General features: G+C 31.1%; 1 protein-coding gene across 2 annotated transcripts in view; it reads left to right on the top strand.

Moving 5' to 3' along the window:
• The window catches only part of LOC143193998 (nucleoredoxin), a 103691-nt gene that overhangs the window by 31653 nt on the left and 48988 nt on the right, over window positions 1–23050 (top strand). For both annotated transcript variants that reach the window (XM_076400525.1, XM_076400526.1), the window contains exons 3-5: window positions 16428–16583; window positions 16649–16777; window positions 16835–16935. In XM_076400525.1, the coding sequence (XP_076256640.1) occupies window positions 16428–16583; window positions 16649–16777; window positions 16835–16935 (386 nt within the window). The remainder of the gene's footprint in view (window positions 1–16427; window positions 16584–16648; window positions 16778–16834; window positions 16936–23050) is intronic.

Genomic DNA, 23050 nt, shown 5'->3' on the forward strand with positions numbered 1-23050 from the left:
TTTTATTATTCAGTTCCGTAATAAAATATAAAGAAACATTAAAACTTTCCTACGAATAATATGAAATATACAAGTTCAGACGCTATAAAATAGCTATATAAAAAATTGCCATAAAATTATTTACATTGTATTCATGCTTCCATGAATTTCACTGGAATATACCACGTATATTATAGCACAGACTATAGAAAGTATCAGTTTTCATCGTATTTTTCCTAGATAAACATCCGTCGTAAAAAAGGGCAAAAACAAAGTGGGAACTCATAAAGTTTATAGGGAGCACTAAAAGGTCGCAAAAAATAAATCTCTTTCCCTAAAAGGATTTTCTCATAATATTTATTTTGCGTAGGGTCATTGGAATAGACTTTGTACATACGTATCTATCACGGCGAAAGAATATATATTCATAAATAATAAAAGACCCCGTCAATGTTTCTTAATACAAAGGCAGTTCTATATTCTCTTATTTAATGTATATTTAAATTTTAACTTGTGGCTCATTTAGATATTTATTTAGAATGTATTAATTACAAGTTTCAATAAACCAATTTTAATTACAATTTATACTTTGTGAGTTCTTAGTGTTCAAAATAAAAGAAAATGTGTAAACACATCCTTTTGACCGAATAACCGATTCTTGACCAAACAAGAGGGAGCAATTATCAAATAATACGGTGTAAATGGAACATTATAGATAACATATAACAGATATAGATATAGATTTCATAATTAAGTTTAATAATTAAGTCTCCTTTTACGAACTATGGGTTTATCTGGACTGGGCCTAAAGTTTAACGTGGGCTCCGAACCATGGTCCTCAGCATTAAGCCTACCGACTGGCGAGTGACCAACTTTAGAAATCATCCCAGAAGACATCCGGTCTTACCCAGCCTGGCTACTGGCGTGACTGGAATCATTTTCCTTGTAGGATTTTACACTCTTGCCTAGAACATTCACAAATTTTAAACAATCACAAACATAAATTTACGACCATGACCCAGCAGGATTCGAACCCCGGCTATCGCAACAGTAGGAGGACTGTCCCATCGCCTTTACCACTGCGCCACCAAGCCGGCCTACAATTGGTCTGTTGAACTTCCATTAATAGACGAACAAGGCAAGCACGGGATTAATACATCAATATGTTTTCCCAAACTAAAATAATTTAAACTACTTAAGCTAAAGTTAAGACTTATAAAAGTTTATGTGGTTTAGTTTAGTTCTTTTCAATATTCTGATTTCCTGCGTGTTCTCCAGTAGCTATCGCTTCGATGTTGCTGCGGTTTTAAATGCGAAATCTTGAATCACGTCGTATATCCCTTTGATTTCGTGTCCTCGTGCCGTTCTTCATTGATTATTACTTAATGACAAGCATTGGTGGCAGCGATAAAATAGGCACAGCTAAAACAGCATTATAGCAAAGTTGACATGACATGTTCAGAGAAAGTTTCATCAAACCAACAATTTATTCCGTTGGTACTTCTTTCCCATTACGTACGTATATATAGCTATTTCTGTGATTTTTATATTATGGTTACTGAATAAATTCAAGAATTAGTTCTTGCAATTAATTTACTTTAACTGAAATAGTTTCTACAATTGCTTCCAACTTTCTGACCGAACAACACCATATCGATTTTGAAGTTAGTGACAAGAAGTTAATGAAAAGCAAGTTACAAGCGTTCTTTTTGTTTAGCTAAATTTTAGAGTCCACTAGAGTCCCACTTTACAGTTGTAGGACAGAACTTAGGTATTATCTCAGAATACATCCGGCCTTACCTAGCGTGGTTACTGGCGTGGATAAAATTATTTTCCTTGAAAGACCATGTCCCATCATAATTAGGATATATATTTGTTCAACTGTCACATATTCACACTGTCATTTAGACCAGTAATAGTTGAATTTTTTTATACAGTGCTTTCATTAGCTTTTTCTTTTTACGGTTGTAACTTTATAAAGTAATTTGTTAAATTTCCTTTGTAACCTTAGCTCCATTTTTAAAATTCAATATGTGCCATAACAGAAAGAGCATTATTGGAATATCGTTCAATTTACCTTGCCGAAGTAATTTCTGTTTTCGTAATAAAACACTCCCATCTCGTCCATTAGCTTGTTGAAATTCTAACCAGACGACGGGGGGACACCCTTTGGTTATAGAGAAAAATTGAATTCGAAACAACCCGAGGCGGAACTCAAGCCTGATTTTTTCTCCCAATCTTCGACATAAATGATCGCCATAAATCCAGTTCTTCTCCATTATGTTCCGTTTTCGTGTTCGGTCGCTTTTTTATTGCGTCTCGTTTAATTTCAGCTTCTTATCGAAGCAGTCATAAGACGTCGATTGATGGCTTTGTTTGTGTCGTTTTGTTCGACATTTCTCGAAAAACTTGGACCATTTACCAGTGTAAACAGTATACTGTATGCAGATGACTATCGAAAGCTCTTGGATAGGGTGGAACTGTCAATAAAATCAAGATTTATACGAATATATAAACTCTATTCCAACTATTCCTGTTAATTTGAGGTTTTTATATGCTTTAGATTGGTTTATATTATTGTTTTGACTGTACTTCCCTTATTTGAGGTTCGTTTACCTTTCAACTTCAGCAGCATTTCACATATCAATGGTTCATTATTTCAAATTTCAGAATTATTTTCACATCATTTCATCACCATCAAATGTTCATCATCAAATGTTTCCTGAAGTACGGGTTGGCGCAGTGTTAATAGCGATAGGATGGTCCACCTACTGCTGTCATAGTCGCATCGTTTCGAATCCTGCTTAACTTATGTTTGTGATTCTTTAATGTTTGTGATTGTTCTAGGCAAGAGTGCAAAATCCGACAAGGAAAATGATCCCAATCATGTCAGTAACCAGACTGGGTAAGACCGGATGTCTTCTGGGATGATTTCCAAGTTGGTCACTCGCCAGTCGGTAGGCTTAATGCCGATGACCGTGGTTCGAAGCCCACGTTAAACAGTAGGTCCAGTCCAGATTAACCCTCGTTGGTAAAAGGAGATTTTAAACTATATAAAAAATTAACAAATAATATTTTATTTTCGGAAAGATGTGGCGAATGTTGAACATCGAGCACAAACCTAGACTGATACTGATACTTCTAGATTTACTAGACGTCTGATTCATTACACCATTCAGTCTTCTAACCAGGCCTGAATCAATCGTGCGATTAACATCTCCGTTCTAAAGAAACCAGAAGGATCTACGTGGTAGTTTTACCGTCTGGACAGCTAACATTTGTAATAAAATTATTTGTGACTATCGCATGTCCCTTCATCCACCATTTTGCATTTAATTATCTTTTGAATAGCACTGTTTCTATCCAAATGTCTATGGTATACCCTATATGGAATAATTTTCTAAGTTCTAGTAACTCCAAATTCCAACATAGGTATAGAACTCACTCAGACACACACAAGGCACTCAGAAATGGAAACATCTGTCCACATCTTTTTCCTTCAAGTGCGCAGTCTTCATAGCCAAGGTTATGTCAGTCGAGCTATGTAACAGTAACACCCAGCCACGGCGCCTGGTTCAATACTTTGGGGATACACAACGTTAGGTAAAAAAATGTCCGATATTTTATCAAAATTCCCGTTTCAACAGATTATTACTTCCGCGAGCTACAAGTGCATTAATTTTCATGTGGACTCGGGCAAGTATAAACCACTGGTTGTCGCGGTGAACACGGGGTGCGGGCGGCGGAGGATTGACCAATCAGATCAAATATTCCGATGTGCAATGAACAAATATTCCCGCCACGAGCACAGAGGAAAGCGAACAACTGGATTAGGGATGCCGAAAAAATATCGATATTCTTATGATAGCGGTCATCGATATTTTCCGATATTTTTCAAAAAAAAGCATTGAATTATTTTTAATAAACCTTTCAAATTGGTAATTAATTTTAAAGTATTTTCTTAGTCATTTTTAAACGGTTAATATATTTTGGTACTTTGGATTTTTTTTAAATATCGATATATTTCACGATGGCCGACACACCTAAGCTGGATTTCTCACGTTACGCATAATCAGTGTCTTGCTATTTGGGGATATGGAGTTTTGTTTATGAAATAGTTGATAGATCTAGGCTTTCCGTTTACCGTCAGATAAGAAATTCCTCAAAAATTTTTGGTAACTATATTTTTTCGAAAATGTTGAATTTCGGACATCTGTGTACGCACACAAAAATACATTCTAATGCAACTTTAAAATGCGTTTTAGCCATGATCTTGTCAAAAAAAGGTTTGGTTTATTGCAAAACAATAAAGTATTATTCTAAAGCATCGGTCCAACGAATCTAGCTCGACTATAGTAGAAGATATATATATATAGTCAATTTAAGATAGCAGTGATTCGGGAAACGTCGCAATGTTGCCGCAGCTACTCTGACTTTTAGTACATTTAGGATCTGACATATAACAAAATTTTAATATAAATAAAATAACTGAACAAATATTCTATTAAATATAATTTATTTTAACATTATAGTACATCAAATGCCACAATTTTACAGCCACAATAATTTATATGTTAGAGTCATTTTATTATATATACATTGAGCTTTTTTCCACACTAGTATCGGTAGCGTTCTTAGACGCGTAGTGGTATACCTGAGCAATGTATTTTACTTTCATTAGAGAGCATATTTATGTTTTACGCTTAGTTCTTGTTTCTTTCGATGCAATGTATCCTTGTAAAGTCATTATGATATTACTACATTTCTCTTTAGTTTGTCCTGTTGCTATCTGTATACATCTTTCTTGATAAAACTACATTTGATCACTGCATCCTCCTTAATGCATTTGCCATGTCTGCAAACCTTAGACAAAAAGCATAACACATTAGAACCAAAATAAAACAACTATACTGGTTAGTCGGAAGATACTCTCAACTTGATCTAAAATCAAAGAGGTTGATCTATAATACAATTATAAAGCCAATTTGGACCTATGGGGTGCAAATATGGGGTTGCATTAAAAATTCAAATCAGTTAGTCATACAGCGCTGTCAAAACAAGATTCTTCGATTGATTACCAATGCCTATCGCTATGTAACCAATAAAGAACTGCACGATGGCCCGGAAATCAAATGGATTTGCGAAGTTGTGCAGGATTTCGCCTTGAAACACGAAAGAAGATTACTAAATCATTCTAACGTGGAAGCAATACAACTGCTGGACAGCGCACAGGATGTCAGGAGATTGAAACGAACAAAACCATATGAACTTGTGTGAACATTTAGTGTGTATTATTAGTGTAAACTATAGCTATAAGTTAATAATTAATAAATAATTATAATTTTATAATTGAGGAATACATACTGATGTATTTTCTCGTACTCGTCTTGCTTGTTAATTAATCCAAGCACATAGGAAAAGTAGTAATAAAATAATTGTAATAATAATAATTAAGATTGTACTAAGCGTATCTAATAAAGATGTTATTTAAAAAAAATGTCTGCAAAAGAGTTAGTGTTATTTCTCTACTCATACATGTTAACCAAACGTTCATGTATATTATGAACAATAACACACATGCTCATAAAGCTTTCGGACTATATAATACAATTCCCTACAATTAAAGTATATTAATTATATTTGACACAAAATCGGCCTAACCAAATACCTTCAATTACAGGTTATAATTACGCCGCACAACCTTTGATTTATTCTGATTAATTTTGGAACATAAACAAGTTCAAAAAGTATTCGAGAAAAACAACGAGAGAAATGAAAATGAAATTAAAACATCTTCATAAATATTAATTCTGGGGCGAGGCTTTTTAATAAAAAAAAATTCTGGATAAAATTTTATTACGGATCCTTTCGGGCGAAAATATTTTGGAGATTATGAGATTTTTTGCCGTATGTCGTAAAACCCTCAGAGTGTTCATGCGTTTGTTAGATGGTTGAAAACGATTGAATTATTCGCGTAAAAGAATTGCAAATTTGAAATATTAATTGTTTACTTGACAAAAAAAATGTTAATCTCCAAAATCAACATCTAATATTATATGTATTTACAATTTTTAAAAATATACTATTTTTGCGGGAAATAAATGTTCGCTAACACTCCCTGATATCATATGACGCCAATATATAGTTAGTAAATATTGAAGTTGGACATGAAAATAAACAAATTATGTCTTTAACTTAGTAATTATGGATTCTAAAGTGTACGCGTATTCTAAAAAGCGTGTGGATCTGTACTAATTCAGATAAAACTGAAAAAAAAACTGTAAAATTATCAAAAAAAAAAACAATCGAAGTTCGTGCAGAACAAAAATAATATTTGCCTCCTAGCCTTGTTGAGAAAATATCGACATATATTTTTTTCAATAAACCGATATATTTTCCAAAGTAAGGGCTTTTGTTTTTAATCATTGGGCTAGTAAACTTATAATATATATTTTTAAATAAGGATATATGGATATATCCATATTTTTTGTCACTTCTGACATACCTACAACATTTGTTTCTGGAACACGTGGCGGATTACAGTTCATGTTTCTGGTGATATTTTATCAAATAAACTATCAATTCAATCAATCATGCAATTTAATCTTTATTATTTACTAATATAGCTTAGCTTATATATGTCTTATTATATGGTTTAGCTGATAATGCTTAACAATTATGTATACATATACAAGGATAAACGGAGAAGTATTACTCAGAACGTAGCTCAGCTTGTAGAACGTGTGAACAAATAGAAAATTGAAGACAAGTTGGGAAGAGAGTTGGGGTCATTCGTGATGCCGACAAAATGTGACTTCTTGAGTTGTGCTGCAGAGCGATAGTATAACATATTTAAACATTCTTCTAAAAATTTCCATTTAATTTAACTTTTTGTTTTTAATTTTAACTTTATATTAATCTAAGCTTAAATATTATAATATATATATATATATATATATATATATATATATATATATATATATATATATATATATATATATATATATATATATATATATGTGTGTGTGTGTGTGTGTGTTGAGTTATAACAGTTATTACGGTGATATATGATTTTGAAGCATAGTTATAAGTTTTTTCTCTTTATTATTGCAGTCCACTTTAATAGCTAGAAGTGTAGTGTCAATACTTAAATAATAAATAAATCTATATATATATATATATATACATATATATATATATATATATATATATATATATATCCATTTCCCCAATATGTAACAATTTTATTTGCTCTCCAAATAAAAAGATGCACAAGATGTAATGAGGAAGTGAGTACAGAAAAAGTTAAATCGCGAAACGCAAGATTAGTGGAGTAAACAGGAGGTGAGACTGGTTCAAAATTGATTAACAGATTTTAGAGAGATTTTCCTTGTTGTTGCTCGCAAGATGGGCGATTAAACGCTGTCATGTTACAAGCCTCCATGTCCTTTAACATGATATATTATGCATTTTACGTCTGCATGATCTGACAATCGCCCACATAAATTTGGTGTGCAACTCAGAAAATTCAGTATATATAAAACTCATGAAACATTTAAATAGGAAATAACAATTTTTATAATAATACTTGCATTTGTAGAAAAACCAAAAAAAATATTACTGGTGGTCTATTTTTATAAAAAAGAAGCAGAATAGAAATAGAAATAGCCTCTAACCCGCAATACATAAAGGGTTCAACTTGGAAAATCAAAAAAAAATATTTTTTTAAAGATCGGTATTTAGATACCGCGTCACTAAAACATCTACAAAAATAATATAAATTTTGAAAAATTATCTTAAAGGCATTTTCTTAAAGGATTAAGTTTTAGTAATATGAAAAAAAGATTTCTTGACTAGAATATCGTCTTAATATATAAGAAAGTAACTAAAATTAAGAAACCTAAATTATCTTACCCCCTCGTAATCGAACGCTGTTGGCAATTCGAACAAAACTTCTTCGTTACAATGGTTCAGTAAAAAATCAGGAAACGCAATCAAAGTAACGACGAATGAGGAGAGAAGAAAACGCATAAAACTCGGAAACGTTCAGCGGGAAACGGGTATAACTTTCTCCTTTTTCGAGCGACAATATATTACACGAAAACCTAATGCAATATTCGGGATATTACACATGCACAGCGTATTGTATCATTTCATTCTTATTGTGAAAAAAATTGCAATATACCTTCAATTTATGGAAATTATAGTTATAGTTATTATTATAGCGTTTTTAGTATAAAACATGTATTCGTATAATACAATGAAATCGGCAACAAATTAATTTCAATTGTAAAACTTGAAATAATGCGCCTAATGTAGCTTTCCTTTATAAAAAAAAATTAAAGTGAAGCTATAAAATACAGCTAATGGAGTAGGAACATTGTTGTCTTAAAATGACCTTGAGATTTCTTCATATCAAGTAATAACTAACCAAATATTAGGTATATATTCAGGTCGTTTCTTCTTTGATGAAAGGTTTAAACATATCAATTATACAATACCCAGTCATAGTTGTAGATCACACAATGATTCTTGATTTCTTTGACAAGAGTCTTCACCTGAAGACATCTTGACTCAAATAGTTTAAGATTCGACGGTTTTCAGTAGCGTTTTAATTTTTTCGTATTAAACTGGTAAAGTAAATGCTAACGCAAATATACTTTACGGTCTTATTTGATAAAGTATAAATTACTATTTCAATGAATAAAGTTTACTGGAATATACTTTTGCCGGAAATACATTATTGGAACGAACAATGCAATGTTGTAACATGTTGTATATATTTTGTGAAACGCGACAAATTAATTCCGTCACCTATAATTCTATATTGATAGAACTTTTGTTACTAACACTCAAGAAAATAAACCAATACTACGGTATTTATAGATAATATATTTACCATAATACATTTTTATCATCAAACTTATGTTAGATACATTTATATATGATGTACGTATATTACATTTATACATTTATGTATTTGTACATGTACATTTATATATTTGACACATATTCTTTAAAAACTACAAACTAAAAATTAAACTTTTAAATCCAAGGTATCGAAAAAATTTATATTTTATTTGGATTTGTAAATAACAAAATGACTAAGGCTTAAAGACGACAAGCTTACTAACAAGCATCAAATGACCGCCTTGGTAGCACAGTAGTAAAGGCAACAGGACGGTCCTCCTACTATTACTATATCCGCTCATTCGAATCGTGCTGGGACACGGTCGTAAATTTATGTTTGTGATTGTTTAATATCTGTGATTGTCCTAGGCAGGAATATAAAATCCGACAAGGAAAATGATCCCAGTCACTTTTTACGTTCCAGAAGAAAGAAGAAATGAAACTGCATTATGGTTCGGTGTGCTTTAAGAGTCGCCTAAAAAGGAAAAAATACGTAATATCCGCTGAACATTCCAGAACGTTTATGCGTTTCCCTTCTTCACCAATGTCTGGTATTGCGTTTCCCCCTTTTTTACATAACGGGGAACAACGATAGCTCTCCAGTTACAGCAGCGTTCCGATAGCGCTCTATAGTAAAGATGAACTCAAGCATTACAATTGTATAATAACGTGTTAAGTAAAGACATTCTAGTTTAATGAATTAATCATCTGCATATTCTTGATCTAACTAGTAAAAGAACGTATATCAATTTATTTCATCAAGCATATAATTTTAACACTTCTCCAGCATTTATAACTCATTGTTTTTCTTAACTCTCGCAGAATGCATTTACGCTTCATTCGTTCAACCGTTTTTAAAACGAAGACATTATCATTTCTTTACTCATTCATAGGCTTATATAGAATGTCTTAATAAGGATCAGTCAATATTCGCGGTCATGTTTTTCTGACACTGCCTCTTGTATAAAATTTCATTATTAAAATGACTATTAAATATACAGAATTATATTATTAAATTAACAAATACTATTATAAAATATTATTTATTTTAGCATTACAGTACATCTAATGGATATATTATCAAAGGGCTTAAAAGTACAATTAATTATACACTTATAATAGTTTGTAGGTTATGGTTGTGTTTTATTATATTTACATTGTTTTTTTTTCCATACCACCTATAAGTTAAAGTTCCAGGCGCGTTTTTTTATATAGTGATATCCCGGAGGCCTAATCCACCTAATTAACCATTATGTATCCAAGTAATATATTTTACTTTCATTTTAGGGAGCATATTTACCTTTTACGCTTAGTTCTTATTTCCTTCGGAGTGTTTCCTTGCAAAGTCATTTTGATATTACTGTATTTTCTGTCCTTAGTATATTCTGTTACTACCTGTATACATCTTTCTTGATAAATCTAGATTTAATCCAAACCGAAGGTGTTAGTAACCATTGCTGTTTCCAGCATAAAGAACAATATATATGCAATGAACTTTTAAAAATGTTGAAAAACTTGTTATGACTAATAAAACCTAATTAATTTTTATTCCAACGTTTACCTTTTTCCATCAACTTTTGTTGTCTTTCTTGAGTTTATGTTGAAAAAACTACTCATTGTTTTCGAACTTATCAGACGGCATTCTCTATATTTTTAAATAGAATACAATGAGAAGGAAAATTCTGTCTGACTCTAACACTTACACTAACACCATAGCATATATTGATGACGCGACTTCACTGCTATTTTGAATGTGATCATACGTGGTTATTGTCCCGTCTGAACAGCTTATTGTTGTTAAATTATTAGTCTTCTGAATTACTGTTTTGTCCAAATTTCCATGATTTAACCTGTATGGAATGATTTGTAAAATGTTGGTGCTCAAATTTCAATAGTTTACAGCTGATTGCTCTTAGGTGATACAACCTGAACTGCAAACTTCTCTTGAAATTCCAGTAGGCTGTTATTTCTCAGAACTTCAGTCCGCTTTCCATATTGAATTTCGATGCGTATGCCAGAAATCCACGAAGTGCAGATGAATATTTTCTAATGATAATAGTTTATGGTTAAGGGACTGTGGGCAACTTTTATTTACCTTTTGTAATCTTATAGCTTCCACTGTAATGCTTTTGTCCAAAATATATGGATATATGAGATATATGGTCCAAGATAATATATCAGGCACTGCTTCGAGTAACTGCGAAATTGGATTTGAAAATAGAACATCAATCTATCTGATTTTTTCTTGATAAGCAAGTTGATCTCCTTAGAAATAGGTATGTCGACCATGGAGAAAATTATTAATAATTCGATATATCGATATTTCTAAAAATATCCTATTACAACAAACAAACTTGTATCGAATTTTTTCCACTCCAGTCCTACTTTTCACCCAGCATGAAAAAGTTCGATCCCAAAACAATAAATTCTATATTCTCCTTCTGAAACCATAAGTTTTTTACATTACAACTAGAAGTTCTATACTTTCATTTACAATTATCGATACTTCTTTGAAAAATATATTGACCCAAAAATATATCGATATTACAGACAGAAAAATACTGTCAATCATCATTCGTCACAACTGTATACCAATCCAATTTTTTAGAATATCTAGTTCCGGATTAATCGCATTATATAACATGTGTTTAACACCTAGTAATAGCTACTTATATTATCTTGTATCAAAAATAGTAATTTCCAAAATTTTCTGATAAAATTCAATCAAATTATCACTCAAACCACATATTCTTATCATGACAAGTAGTAGTAAAAATATGTTAATATAGGAATTGTAATTTCGTGTGAAACTCCTTTCCTGTTATTAACAGCTTTAATAAATCAAATTAGTTTGGTAGTAATAATTCCTAAAAATCTGTTGGGGCTACTTCGATCCTATGTTTAAAACACAACCCATCATACCAACACGTCATTGAAAATACATTACCATTATCGTTGTTATCAAAGACCACTTTACGAAAGTGTTCAGGAGAACTCTGGAGAAGCTTATTTTTTAAAGCAGACTTGGAAAAAATACGGGCATAAATATAAAAAAGAAAGGAAAACATAAAAAGCTCCGGAAAATTCAATGGGGGACTGCTATTTTCCTCTTCTGAACTGTCTCAAAGTATATGAAACCATAATGTACCAGTCTCTACTTCCCCCGTTTCCTTTCTTTTGTGGAAAATCTAAGAATATTTTAATTCTCTTTGAAATCGATGACGATAGGTTTGCAGAAAATACTTTTTCGGTTTATTGTTAAGCTTAGTATTACTTTATTTTTATTTTAAAGTAAAATATTCTTTTTAGTGCACTAACATCAGTCGATAAATAGCCGATCTAATTTAAAAAAATATTAATTCATTTAAAATTCATTTGAATGAGTTCGATATAAAGCTTATCAAGATTTGCTTAGCTTCAATGATATTTTTCGACAAGAAAAACAATATTTATTAAATATTCGTTTTCATTATATCAATTACTAGATGACCCGATGAACTTCTCTCATCACTTACATTTATCTTGTAAATTTTCTTGTACAACAACAATATCCGTCGATTATCGATAAATTAAACCTCCTCATGTACTCATCAGCAGCTATCAGATGTTATGTTAGCATACAATGTCATTTTGAATATTTTGACTAAATCGTTGTTCAAATGAAGAAACCTTTGAACTTCTTAGACAATAATTTGCTTCACTGTTGGATTATAAGCACAACGCCTATTAATTGTTGCTTCTAGATTGCCTGTAGAATAAATTTATAAGAATTGATGATCTGCATCTAGTAGTGGAAACAGAGCTTCTAGTAAATGATAAATTTATGTTTTTATTTGATAGAAATTTGAATCTTGAAAATCTTGACAACTATTACCTTTTGGAATGTTGACCAAGAAGTTGTAGATTAATATAATCCAGTAGATTCACTGTTGTGCTTTAATGGCTTACAATATTAACAAATTATTGTCTTTCCCCCAATTATAACTGATTTGTTGCTGCCATCATCTATTTCCGGGTCGTAGTGGAATGTTGCTCGTTCCTGGGTCACAGGAGCACAGCGTCTGCAGAATCGCTCTATTTTATTGTGTCATGCTTGACATTGTTATGTCTGATGTGCATCTCATTGCATTCTAAGCTTATCCACTTATTTTCTAGTCACTCTTGAATGCAATTCTGACATAGAAATACGAGTAACATATTATCATTTTCTATCTCTCGCTGTTTATCAGTGCAGTTAGCACGTGAGCTCGTAAATAACAACAAATATTAAATACATTTAATGCTTTAAAATAAATAGTCACTATATCTTTCAACACTTATTGCTTGAAGGTTAGTATTAACGAAAAATTATCTATTCTATATCTTAACTATTTAATTTTATTATTTGATATTTGGAAGAAGTAAAATACAATGTAAAATATGTCTCAACGAGTTTTACTAAGTTATCATAGAAAATGTAGTCTGCTATTTGTTAATCATATTTTGAGTAATCTGTATTTTAAAAAAATGAAGAAACTTCAACAAAATTACAATAAACAATAAGTTTGCTATAAATGTTCAGATAATGTACAGTGAATAAAACTAGATATAAATAACACCATCTCAACAGGTAAACTTTCTTCTACCTTCAACAAAATTGTTTAAGCTTAAGTTCTAAAATCATCATATTAATCTTGGAACGTTATTTCAAAGAATCCGCACGTTTTTTTTTTTTTTTGAAAAAGATTAATTTTGTTCAACAACTTTTAACCAAACCAAAATACTATATACACATTTCTGTTCTTAAAACTAAAAAATTTCGAATTTCCATAAGGTGTTTTAAATGGATTGAGATTAAAAAGAAAATTCGCTAAAGTACTTGAACCCACAAGAAGTGCAAGGATTGGGTCAAGTGCTGACATAACTATACTGCACTCGATTAAAACTACTCTAAAAGCATTCGTTCTTAAATATATTAGATTATTTTCTTTTATGTTGTTTTGTAATTAGAATCTTATTTGTTATTTAGTCATAGACAGGTTAGATTAGAATTACAATACTTCTCTATCAACGAATTATTTATCATACTGTTATTTGTTAATAATCACTTTGGTGGAATGTTCATAAAAATATACCTAAAAAATGTAGTGGTATTATAATAAAAATATATAGAATCAATTAATTAAACCTATTCATACTCATATTATAGAACAGATAATTAGTATCACATATCGTCAATAACAACCAATCACAATAGCACTCAAGTGCTGTCAAGTATCAGCATTACTGTTTATTTAGTTTGATTTGTATGTTTATTAACATAGTGTTTTCAAATCTTTCCAGTTATTTGTTTCATTAGAAAAAACATTGAAAACATCACACAAATTAGTAGATTATTAGAAGAGTATTCTATCAAATCCAAAACTTATTGAAAAACCTACTATATATTAAAATATTCCAGATAATCAGTAATTCTAGACGAAAAAATCCAATATTTGTGCCCAATGTAAACAAATACAAGTACGAATTGTTCGTTTCATTCAATATTCATGTAAACATCACATTTTTCACAAACAAAAATAGGCCCAATAGGCAGTGGAACCACTCCACGACTATTATTAGAACCTTGACACGAGGAAGTGAGGAGTCGAATTACGCCTTCGTATACTTTAAAATCATTCAAATAACGTAAACACCAAATCCAGATTACCATTGCGGACTTCACTGATTACGCGGTTTGACAATAAAAACGAACCAATAAAAACTTTTTTTTCGTAAGAAATCGTTTCTTAGGCCCGTGGATATTCTTCAACGATAACACTTATTAACATTGTTGGATGATTTATGATGATAATAGTTTTATAGTATATCCAAAATAACAGTGAAATCAGGTCCTCCAAATTTATGACGTCAAAACGTCGTAAGGTTGCCGCATCAACTCTGGCTGTAGTTCATTTTGGCTTTGACCTATAACAAAATTCTGATGTAAAAAAATAATGTTATAAAAATAATATCTAATATCTAATGCATAATCTAAAACTAAGAACTTAAACTACAGTTAATTATGCAAACAAAAAAACAATGTTTGGCTGTTTATAACTTATTATTATCACTAATATTTTGAACACACTTTGTTTTTATTAATTTTGCAAACATTTGATAACCGGACGACTATTGTAGGCTGATTCGTTTACATGTTCGAACCTATCAAACAGCATTGTATCTCTTTTTAAGTGAAATAAAATGAGAAAGAAAATATTGACTGGTATTAAAACGAATTTACAAACTGCAATAGGCAATACCTTATACATATTGATGATGTGAGCTCACTACTACTTTGAATAGATTTTATGAATGAAATTTCAGTCGTATTTATATAGAGTGGGGCAAAAGTCCCGCTACCATTGACGCAATTTCCTTCTGGATTTTTGATATCACGTGTAAGCGTCAGAAAACAGTTCATTAACTTCTAGGTTATCTGAAAGGTCTTTAACAATTTGAGCAGTGTGTTTGTGTAATAAATTTTGCAATTGCTCCTGCAAAAACCACTGACTTTTACAACAAATTTTATTTCTACAACAAATGTAATAAACATCCTAAAATCTAAAGTAGAGAAATGTCAAACACTTCGAATTTTTACCAAGAGGTATCATGCAAGTACTTCTAAGCAAAGCAAGCTAAGCAAATTCGAAATATACAAAATCACAAATAAATTTCTTAATAGGCTTCAGTTTATGTTACCTTCAGTTCCTTTTGATTAATTTCGTGACGGTCATGTATGAAAATATTGTATTGATCATCATTCAGTAAGGCGTCATATTCTTTATATTCTTCACTGGTTTTAGACAGAACATGTTCCCTATAAGCTTCCACAAGAATATAATGACTAAAAAAATAATGATGAAGTATATATATATATATATATATATATATATATATATATATATATATATATATATATATATATATATATATATATATATATATATATATATATATATATATATATATATATATATATATATATATATATATATATCTTTAAAATTGCTGTCACTGTAAAAACGGAATTACTTATTAGTTGAGTTAGTTACTAGCGAATATTTATGTATTTTTAGAGATTTAATACATCTTATTAAAGTTAATTAACCATTGGAGTATATCTATCCAAAAATAGATAAATTACATATACATATGATATATTCAATTAAATTTAAAATTCTTAAACAAACATGCTTTCCTATCCTCCATTGTTATTTTTCTCGGTGTGTTTATCTGCTTATCTGCTTTCAAAATAAAACGCGAAACAGCAATTCATTTGTATTAAACATTACCGTGCGGATAAAAAACAATCACTTATCATTCTGATAGGGAGAGAAAGGAAAAACGAGAAAAATAAACGGGAAAATTAGATTAAGTACAAATATTTAAATTGGATTTTTTGTTTTATAAGATAAATAAATATGCTTAAATTTAAATCAAGTAGTGTTTTCAATTATAATTTCTACCAAATCTAAAAAAATAAAACAAAAAATTAAAACGTGTTGTATAAATTACAGACAAGACTGAGCAGAAGGTACAGAATTAAATCTGGTGTACCCACGTTGGTACTTCTGGACAAAGATGGAACCACAATCAGCGTATCCGCCCAAGAAAAATTACTGGAAGACCCTAATGGTACTAATTTTCCATGGCAACCTCGACCTGTTGATGAAGTAAGCTTTTAATAATAATACCTTCCACAAAACTACTTGTAATTTGCCTTTTCTTATTTTTATAGGTTTTAAAAGATATCGTTCTTCAACCTGGTGGATTCTATTATCAGGAACATATGAAATACCCACAGGGTGACATACGATATCGGGATTTACCAGACGGTGTAAGAGGATTCTATTTTTCTGCTAATTGGGTAATTTATTACAAAATATGATTATTCAACAACAATTACTCGTTCTTTTTATTGTAGTGTCCACCTTGCAGAGCTTTTACACCACAACTATCCGATGTGTATAAACTTATAAGAAAAAAGGAGCCCAATTTTGAAGTTATATTTGTTTCTAGTGACAGGTATGTAACATAAAATGTCTAATGATATCATAGCTCAAAAACATTAGTGTTATTGAAACGATGTTATTTTTGGATAGAACTAATCATCAAGCGGCATATGTCAATATAGATGTATTTTCAGCTATTAATTTACAACTTGAGAATGAAAGAGTGGTTTTAGTGAGAAAACTCTTTAAATATATTTTATTGTTCTCATATTAGTGGCAATATTTCATGTTGATTAAGGAATATGGTAATTTAAATGAGATAAATTATTGCTTGATAAATATTATGAAGTTTCTACACTAGAGAGCTCAGTGTATTGATATCTGAGTTATATTGAATATATTTAAGGTATTTTCTGATATATTAAATAAAATTTGAGAATACCTAAGTTACTTTCGTACATTTGTGAGCTGGAAATTATTCAAGCAGTGGATGTAATGTATCTTTAAAAATCGCTTAAAAAGCATAGAATCCTTGAACTCAATGCATCACTGTTGAAGACGAGAAACAAATAAAACACAGAATAGCAAACAAACACCATTTTAAAAAATATTTTAATACAAAATTGTATGATATATACACGCACATAAAACATGAACAAGATTTTACTCTAACTAAATAATATATTTTTCTTACTAAGGTACACTCAGATACGAAATAGAGGCTAATGTGGTGATAACCAACTGAAACTTAACTTTATTTAAAACTAATTACTAACTTCGAGTTGCTTTTCGGAATCCAAATTGTAAATTGTTTCCAGACTTTACTAAATTAGTGTTGACCTCTACTAACTGACCTTTCAAACACAAAATTATACCCCAAATTAAACATATTCATTTTCATGCAAGTAGTGCCAAGAATCACTATCAGTGCTTTAGTCTTATTTTTTTTATGTTTATTAACAAACATAGTAATTTTATCGTGCCAGTGTTTTATTTCACTAAAAAACCTTATATCAAACGACAAAATTTATTGAACAAACTATTGTCTATTAAAATATTCTAGTTAGTCAGTAATTCTAGACGAAAAATCCGTATTTTGACTTGAATGGATATGAGAAAAGCTTGGACAAAATTGAACTTATCGTAAACATTTTTGAGAGATTATTTTGTATTCTAATTTTTAAATATATTAATTCAACAGCAGAGAATCTATCGATAATTGGGCTTAGCAATAGAGCACATTAAAAATTATCTCATAGTTAGCTGACTTTTCTCATAATTGGCTCCTACAGTTAAAGATATAAAGTTACATATATAAAGAGACAGGACATTTTTGAGAAATTACTGGATTGAATATGTTGTTCATATTGCATCTGACTTGGAAAGAATTAGTACAGTGCATAAGTAAAATTATTCTTATAAATAGGTTATGTTGATAAATAATATTAATTTATTACGAACTAAAGTTATATCAATATCCAAATATAAATGGCCCCACAAATTCGTCACGTTTTCATGGTTTATTATTTTAAAAATATACAATGATGTGAACTTTATTGTAGTTATATAATAAGTTATTCAATAAGAGCCCTAGGTACACTATTAAACAATGTGAGTACTATTTACACTTGTTTTGGGTTTCAAAAAGTTGTGCGCACATTAGATGATGCATGTGCTAACAATCGAACTATAGTTCCACTAAACAGTTATTCGAGATATTTCAAATAGCATATCATTAGGCTTGGATCCGCACAATAATTATATATTAAAAGCCGACTTGATTGGTCAATTTATGTTTGTAATTATTTATATTTGGAAATGTCGGAAAGGCAGAAGTGTAAAATCTGACAAGGAAAATGATCCCAGTCACGCCAGTAACCAGGCTGGGTGAGACCGGATGTCCACAACAATGGTTCGAAACCCACGTTAAGTAGTGGGTCCAGTCCGGATAAACCCTAGTTGGTAAAAGGGAGACTCTAAATAAGAATAAAAATGCTAAAACGGTACACACCCTATTGTTCGGATCTGAACCAACTTAACACCAAATATCGACCAATAGGTGTTCATCAGATCTTTGAGGTACAAGAGGACATACATTTAGTTTCTGACAGGACAGAATCACCATTCTTTGTCTTAGCTATTCAAGTTTTCAAATTAATAGTGCAATTACATCCATACCAATACTGTTTTGGCATAAAACTGGACACGTTAAAAATTTACCCGTAAGGAAAAATGATAATTGGGAAGCATTATTACTTAATTATACTTAAGGGGGTATATTTATATTTATAGTAATATATGCATCAGCCGTGATATTGTACAGATGCGAGCAAAGTAAACTGGAATACAATGAAAAAGTTTTGAACACAGTTACGTAATCAGTAAAATGGCAATAACGTCGTTTCAACAGACGTAAAAGCTCTATGACTGAAATAATGAACTGAAATGTATGAAAATGTATGAATGAATGAAATGTGATGTGTTATTAGCGTCTTTTTATAACAGCTCGATCCCTTCTACCCCAAATTCTATTATAGGCTTGACTGGCGTTGGGGAACGTAGAAGAATATAATTTAATTTCCTTCCATCAGCACCAAAACAAATGATCACAATCGCAACCTCTCCCTCCAACAAACCTACAGAGCGCTGCAACCGTGGACCGTTAGGCTTCGAACAATCAGAGTGGATAACTCTTAAAGTGCTGCAATGGATCACAACGGGCCTGTTTTCCCTTTAATTTTCATTTTTTGATTAAAAGTGGAGGGGATTCTCTTCCGGGATTGTTTAGAATAGGGGATTAGACCACCCCGTCGACCATTTATACCGTCGGGATTTCCCTCGGCGACCGTATCGTCACGTTATGAAAACACGACCTTTTTCACGAACCGATTCCCATTTCGAATTTGAATTGTCGACCGTCTCGTCTGGGAATTATTTCCAGCAGACGTTCTCGCTCTTCTATTATTTGGACTAAACAATTTTTAACCTTTTCCAGGGAGCTGTCTATTGTTCTTTGTCGTTTAAATGAAATTCGAGTTTTCTTTGTCTTTGAAAGGTCAAGAGATTTTAAAAAACTCTATTTATAAGTAATATTTCTTTGTCTATAATTTGGATGAATATTATATAAATATATATATATATATATATATATATATATATATATATATATATATATATATATAACAGATATATATATATCTGTTATTTTAAAGTTGCATATCTCTGGTAATTGCTGTTGAATTAAGTCATCTAAAAGGCCATTGTCATTCGTTTGGTCAATCAAATCTTATTGCGCTTGGAAAATTCCAGAAGGTCTTTTTCCCGTTTTTTTCTTCAAAAAGACGAATTGTGTTATGTTTACAATGATGAGCGGTGATGAACACCAATATCAGAATTCGTTTTCGCATTTTCATTCCGGAAATTAGTCATGATTTCAAATCAATCGATTAAAAAAATTATAAAATGTTTCAAAATATCGAGATAAACTGACATATTTCGTCTCACGATATCGCTACGGAACTAAATTTCTACCATAAGTAGTACTGAACTATTTAAATAAGAATACATGTAAAAAAGCTACGGACTATTAACAAGTGAATCACGCAAAATACTAATGTGCGAGAAAGATCGTAGTTAAATCCCGAAGAAGCTTTACAAATATAGATGCAAAGCACAAATTGGCACCAAAGCAGATGAATGCCCAAATTTGAGAAAATCATTAATTCGGCTCGCCACTAATAACAATTAATGTAATTAAAGCAGAAAATCAGAAAAAGGCCAGAATTGATTAACAACAAAAGTGCTGGGCTTCTGCCATGAAAATTAATCTTTAGCTACGCAGCGAAAATTGAAGAATCTGGCATGGTAGATTTGGTCGACCGAATAATCCAGACCGGATTTTAAGTTATATTTTATGAAAACGAAAATATTATTATTTTACTTAAAAACTATTTTGCAGACCATCAAATAAAAATGTACAAATACTTCTTACAATTAGAAAAATGCACTTTTATAGTTATAAATTTAGCTACAATACTATATTTTGCGTTTTTATGTTTAATTAGCTACCTTTAAATTTGGTCAGATTGGCAAATTTGGCTGCAGCTTCTACCTCGGCAATCTCTGTTTCAGTTTCAATCTCAACCAATGGTGATATGACTAAGGAACTGAAACATATATCGCACTCAGGCTATAAAACTCAAAAATTAGAATCCAATCTGGTTTAATTATCGGAATTTCACTGCTTTCACGGTCTTTTAATATTTTAGAGCACTAAATTCGGTTTTCGATATTTTTTCAATCGCTATTGCTGCAGATCTGACAAGTACACATTTATAGAAGTTTTCAGCTAATTCTGAGGATAAATATTTGATCGATTAATAAATAAAATAAATTATTTCTTCATTGCTTTTGATTTCAAATAATTGTTATGTCAATTTGTTAAAAATAATATAGTAATAGCTTTGGAGATAGTCCATGAATAAATTTCCTTTTGTATCTTAAAAATAACACTTTATTATGGAAAAATTCCGTTTCACAACATTACTTAGCCTTTTATTTATGTTAAGACCTATTATCCGAAAAAAACTGAAATGTTTTCTAAATGAGTTGTAAAAAATTATTTTGAATGATATATCCACATGCATGGAGAAACAGGGGATAGGACATTGTCTCTGAGCTCACAAATCATCACAGAAACACAAATCACCCAAGAAATATAGCAGGATTTTCCGGCATCAACAGCTGTTGAATGATCTGTGATCTGTGATGAAGGTGTCGTCAATTCCTACTGTACTGCTGTAATGTCACGTCGTAAAACTTGGTTATAATAGTATACTAATTGGTAGATACAGGTCTTCACGAAAAGAAATAAAGAAATATCTTTGGCCCATCTTTGAGCTCTCTGTTACAATTCATGGATTCATGGATTTTTGACACGGTGCATGTCTTGGTGAAGCAGCACTTTCTTCTTCTTCAAATGCGGCCGTTTTTTGACGATTTCGTCCTTCAAACGGTCCAATAACGCTATATAATAGTCGCTGTTGATGGTCTTTCCTTTTTCAAGGTAGTGAATGAAAATTATACCATGCGCATCGCAAAATACAGACGCCATACCCTTGCCAGCAGACTGTTGCGTTTTCCCACGCTTTGTAGCGGGATCATCGTGTGTAGTCCACTCGTATGGCTGTCGATTGGATTTCGGAGTGAAATGAGGGGGCCAACTCGGTTTTATTACGCTTGATCATCTTCAAACACTGCTCCGAATCATCAACTCGTCGCTGTTTTTAGACAAAAATAAGCTCGCGCGGCACCCACCTTGAACAGAGCTTTCTCTTACCCAAATATTGGTGAATGATATGATGTACACGTTTTATTTGATATCTTTGGAGCGTCTGCTATTCATTCAATTTTAATTTACGGTCATTCAAAATCATTTTACGGATTTTTTAAATGTTTTCGTCAGTAACAACCTCTTTTGGTCGTCCACTGCGTTCACCGTCTTCGGTGCTCATTTCACCACGTCTAAACTTACCATACCAATCCTTGATGGTTGATTTTTTTGGACCAGTATCCGAAAATTTGGCATCAAGCCAAGTTTTTGCTTCAACTGGATTTTTTCCCTTCAAAAAGCAATATTTTATCAATACGCGAAATTCCTTTTTATCCATTTTTTCACAATAACCAAGGTTGCTTTACTCAAAATGCTGTAATTCACAAACTAATGATCCAACAGCTGTCCAATTTATATATATATATATATATATATATATATATATATATATATATATATATATATATATATATATATATATGTCCAATTTATATATATATATATATATATATATATATATATTTATATTATATATATATATATATATATATATATATATATATATATATATTGGTTACAACTAGGACACTAAACCGCAAAAACTACCAATAAATTATCAATAGGAGCTATAAACATAACTACTAAATATCGACTAGAGTCATTATTCGAAAATTCGCGTATAAAATCAAGTTCTCCATCTGGCCGCGGGTGAGAGGAATTTTAAAATTCAGTAAGAACAACGCGGAAGCGAACTTATAAATAGTTCTGGGGAGTTAATTTGGTCCGTGGGGGGAATTTTCGAACGCGAGGAATAGCTGTGGGGGTTAATAGTCCTAGCCGAGCGACGTTAAATGTT

This window comes from Rhynchophorus ferrugineus, unplaced genomic scaffold (assembly GCF_030347505.1).
Source record: "Rhynchophorus ferrugineus isolate W39M unplaced genomic scaffold, kcgeb_rfMv2 rfM3, whole genome shotgun sequence".
NCBI lineage: Eukaryota > Metazoa > Arthropoda > Insecta > Coleoptera > Curculionidae > Rhynchophorus > Rhynchophorus ferrugineus.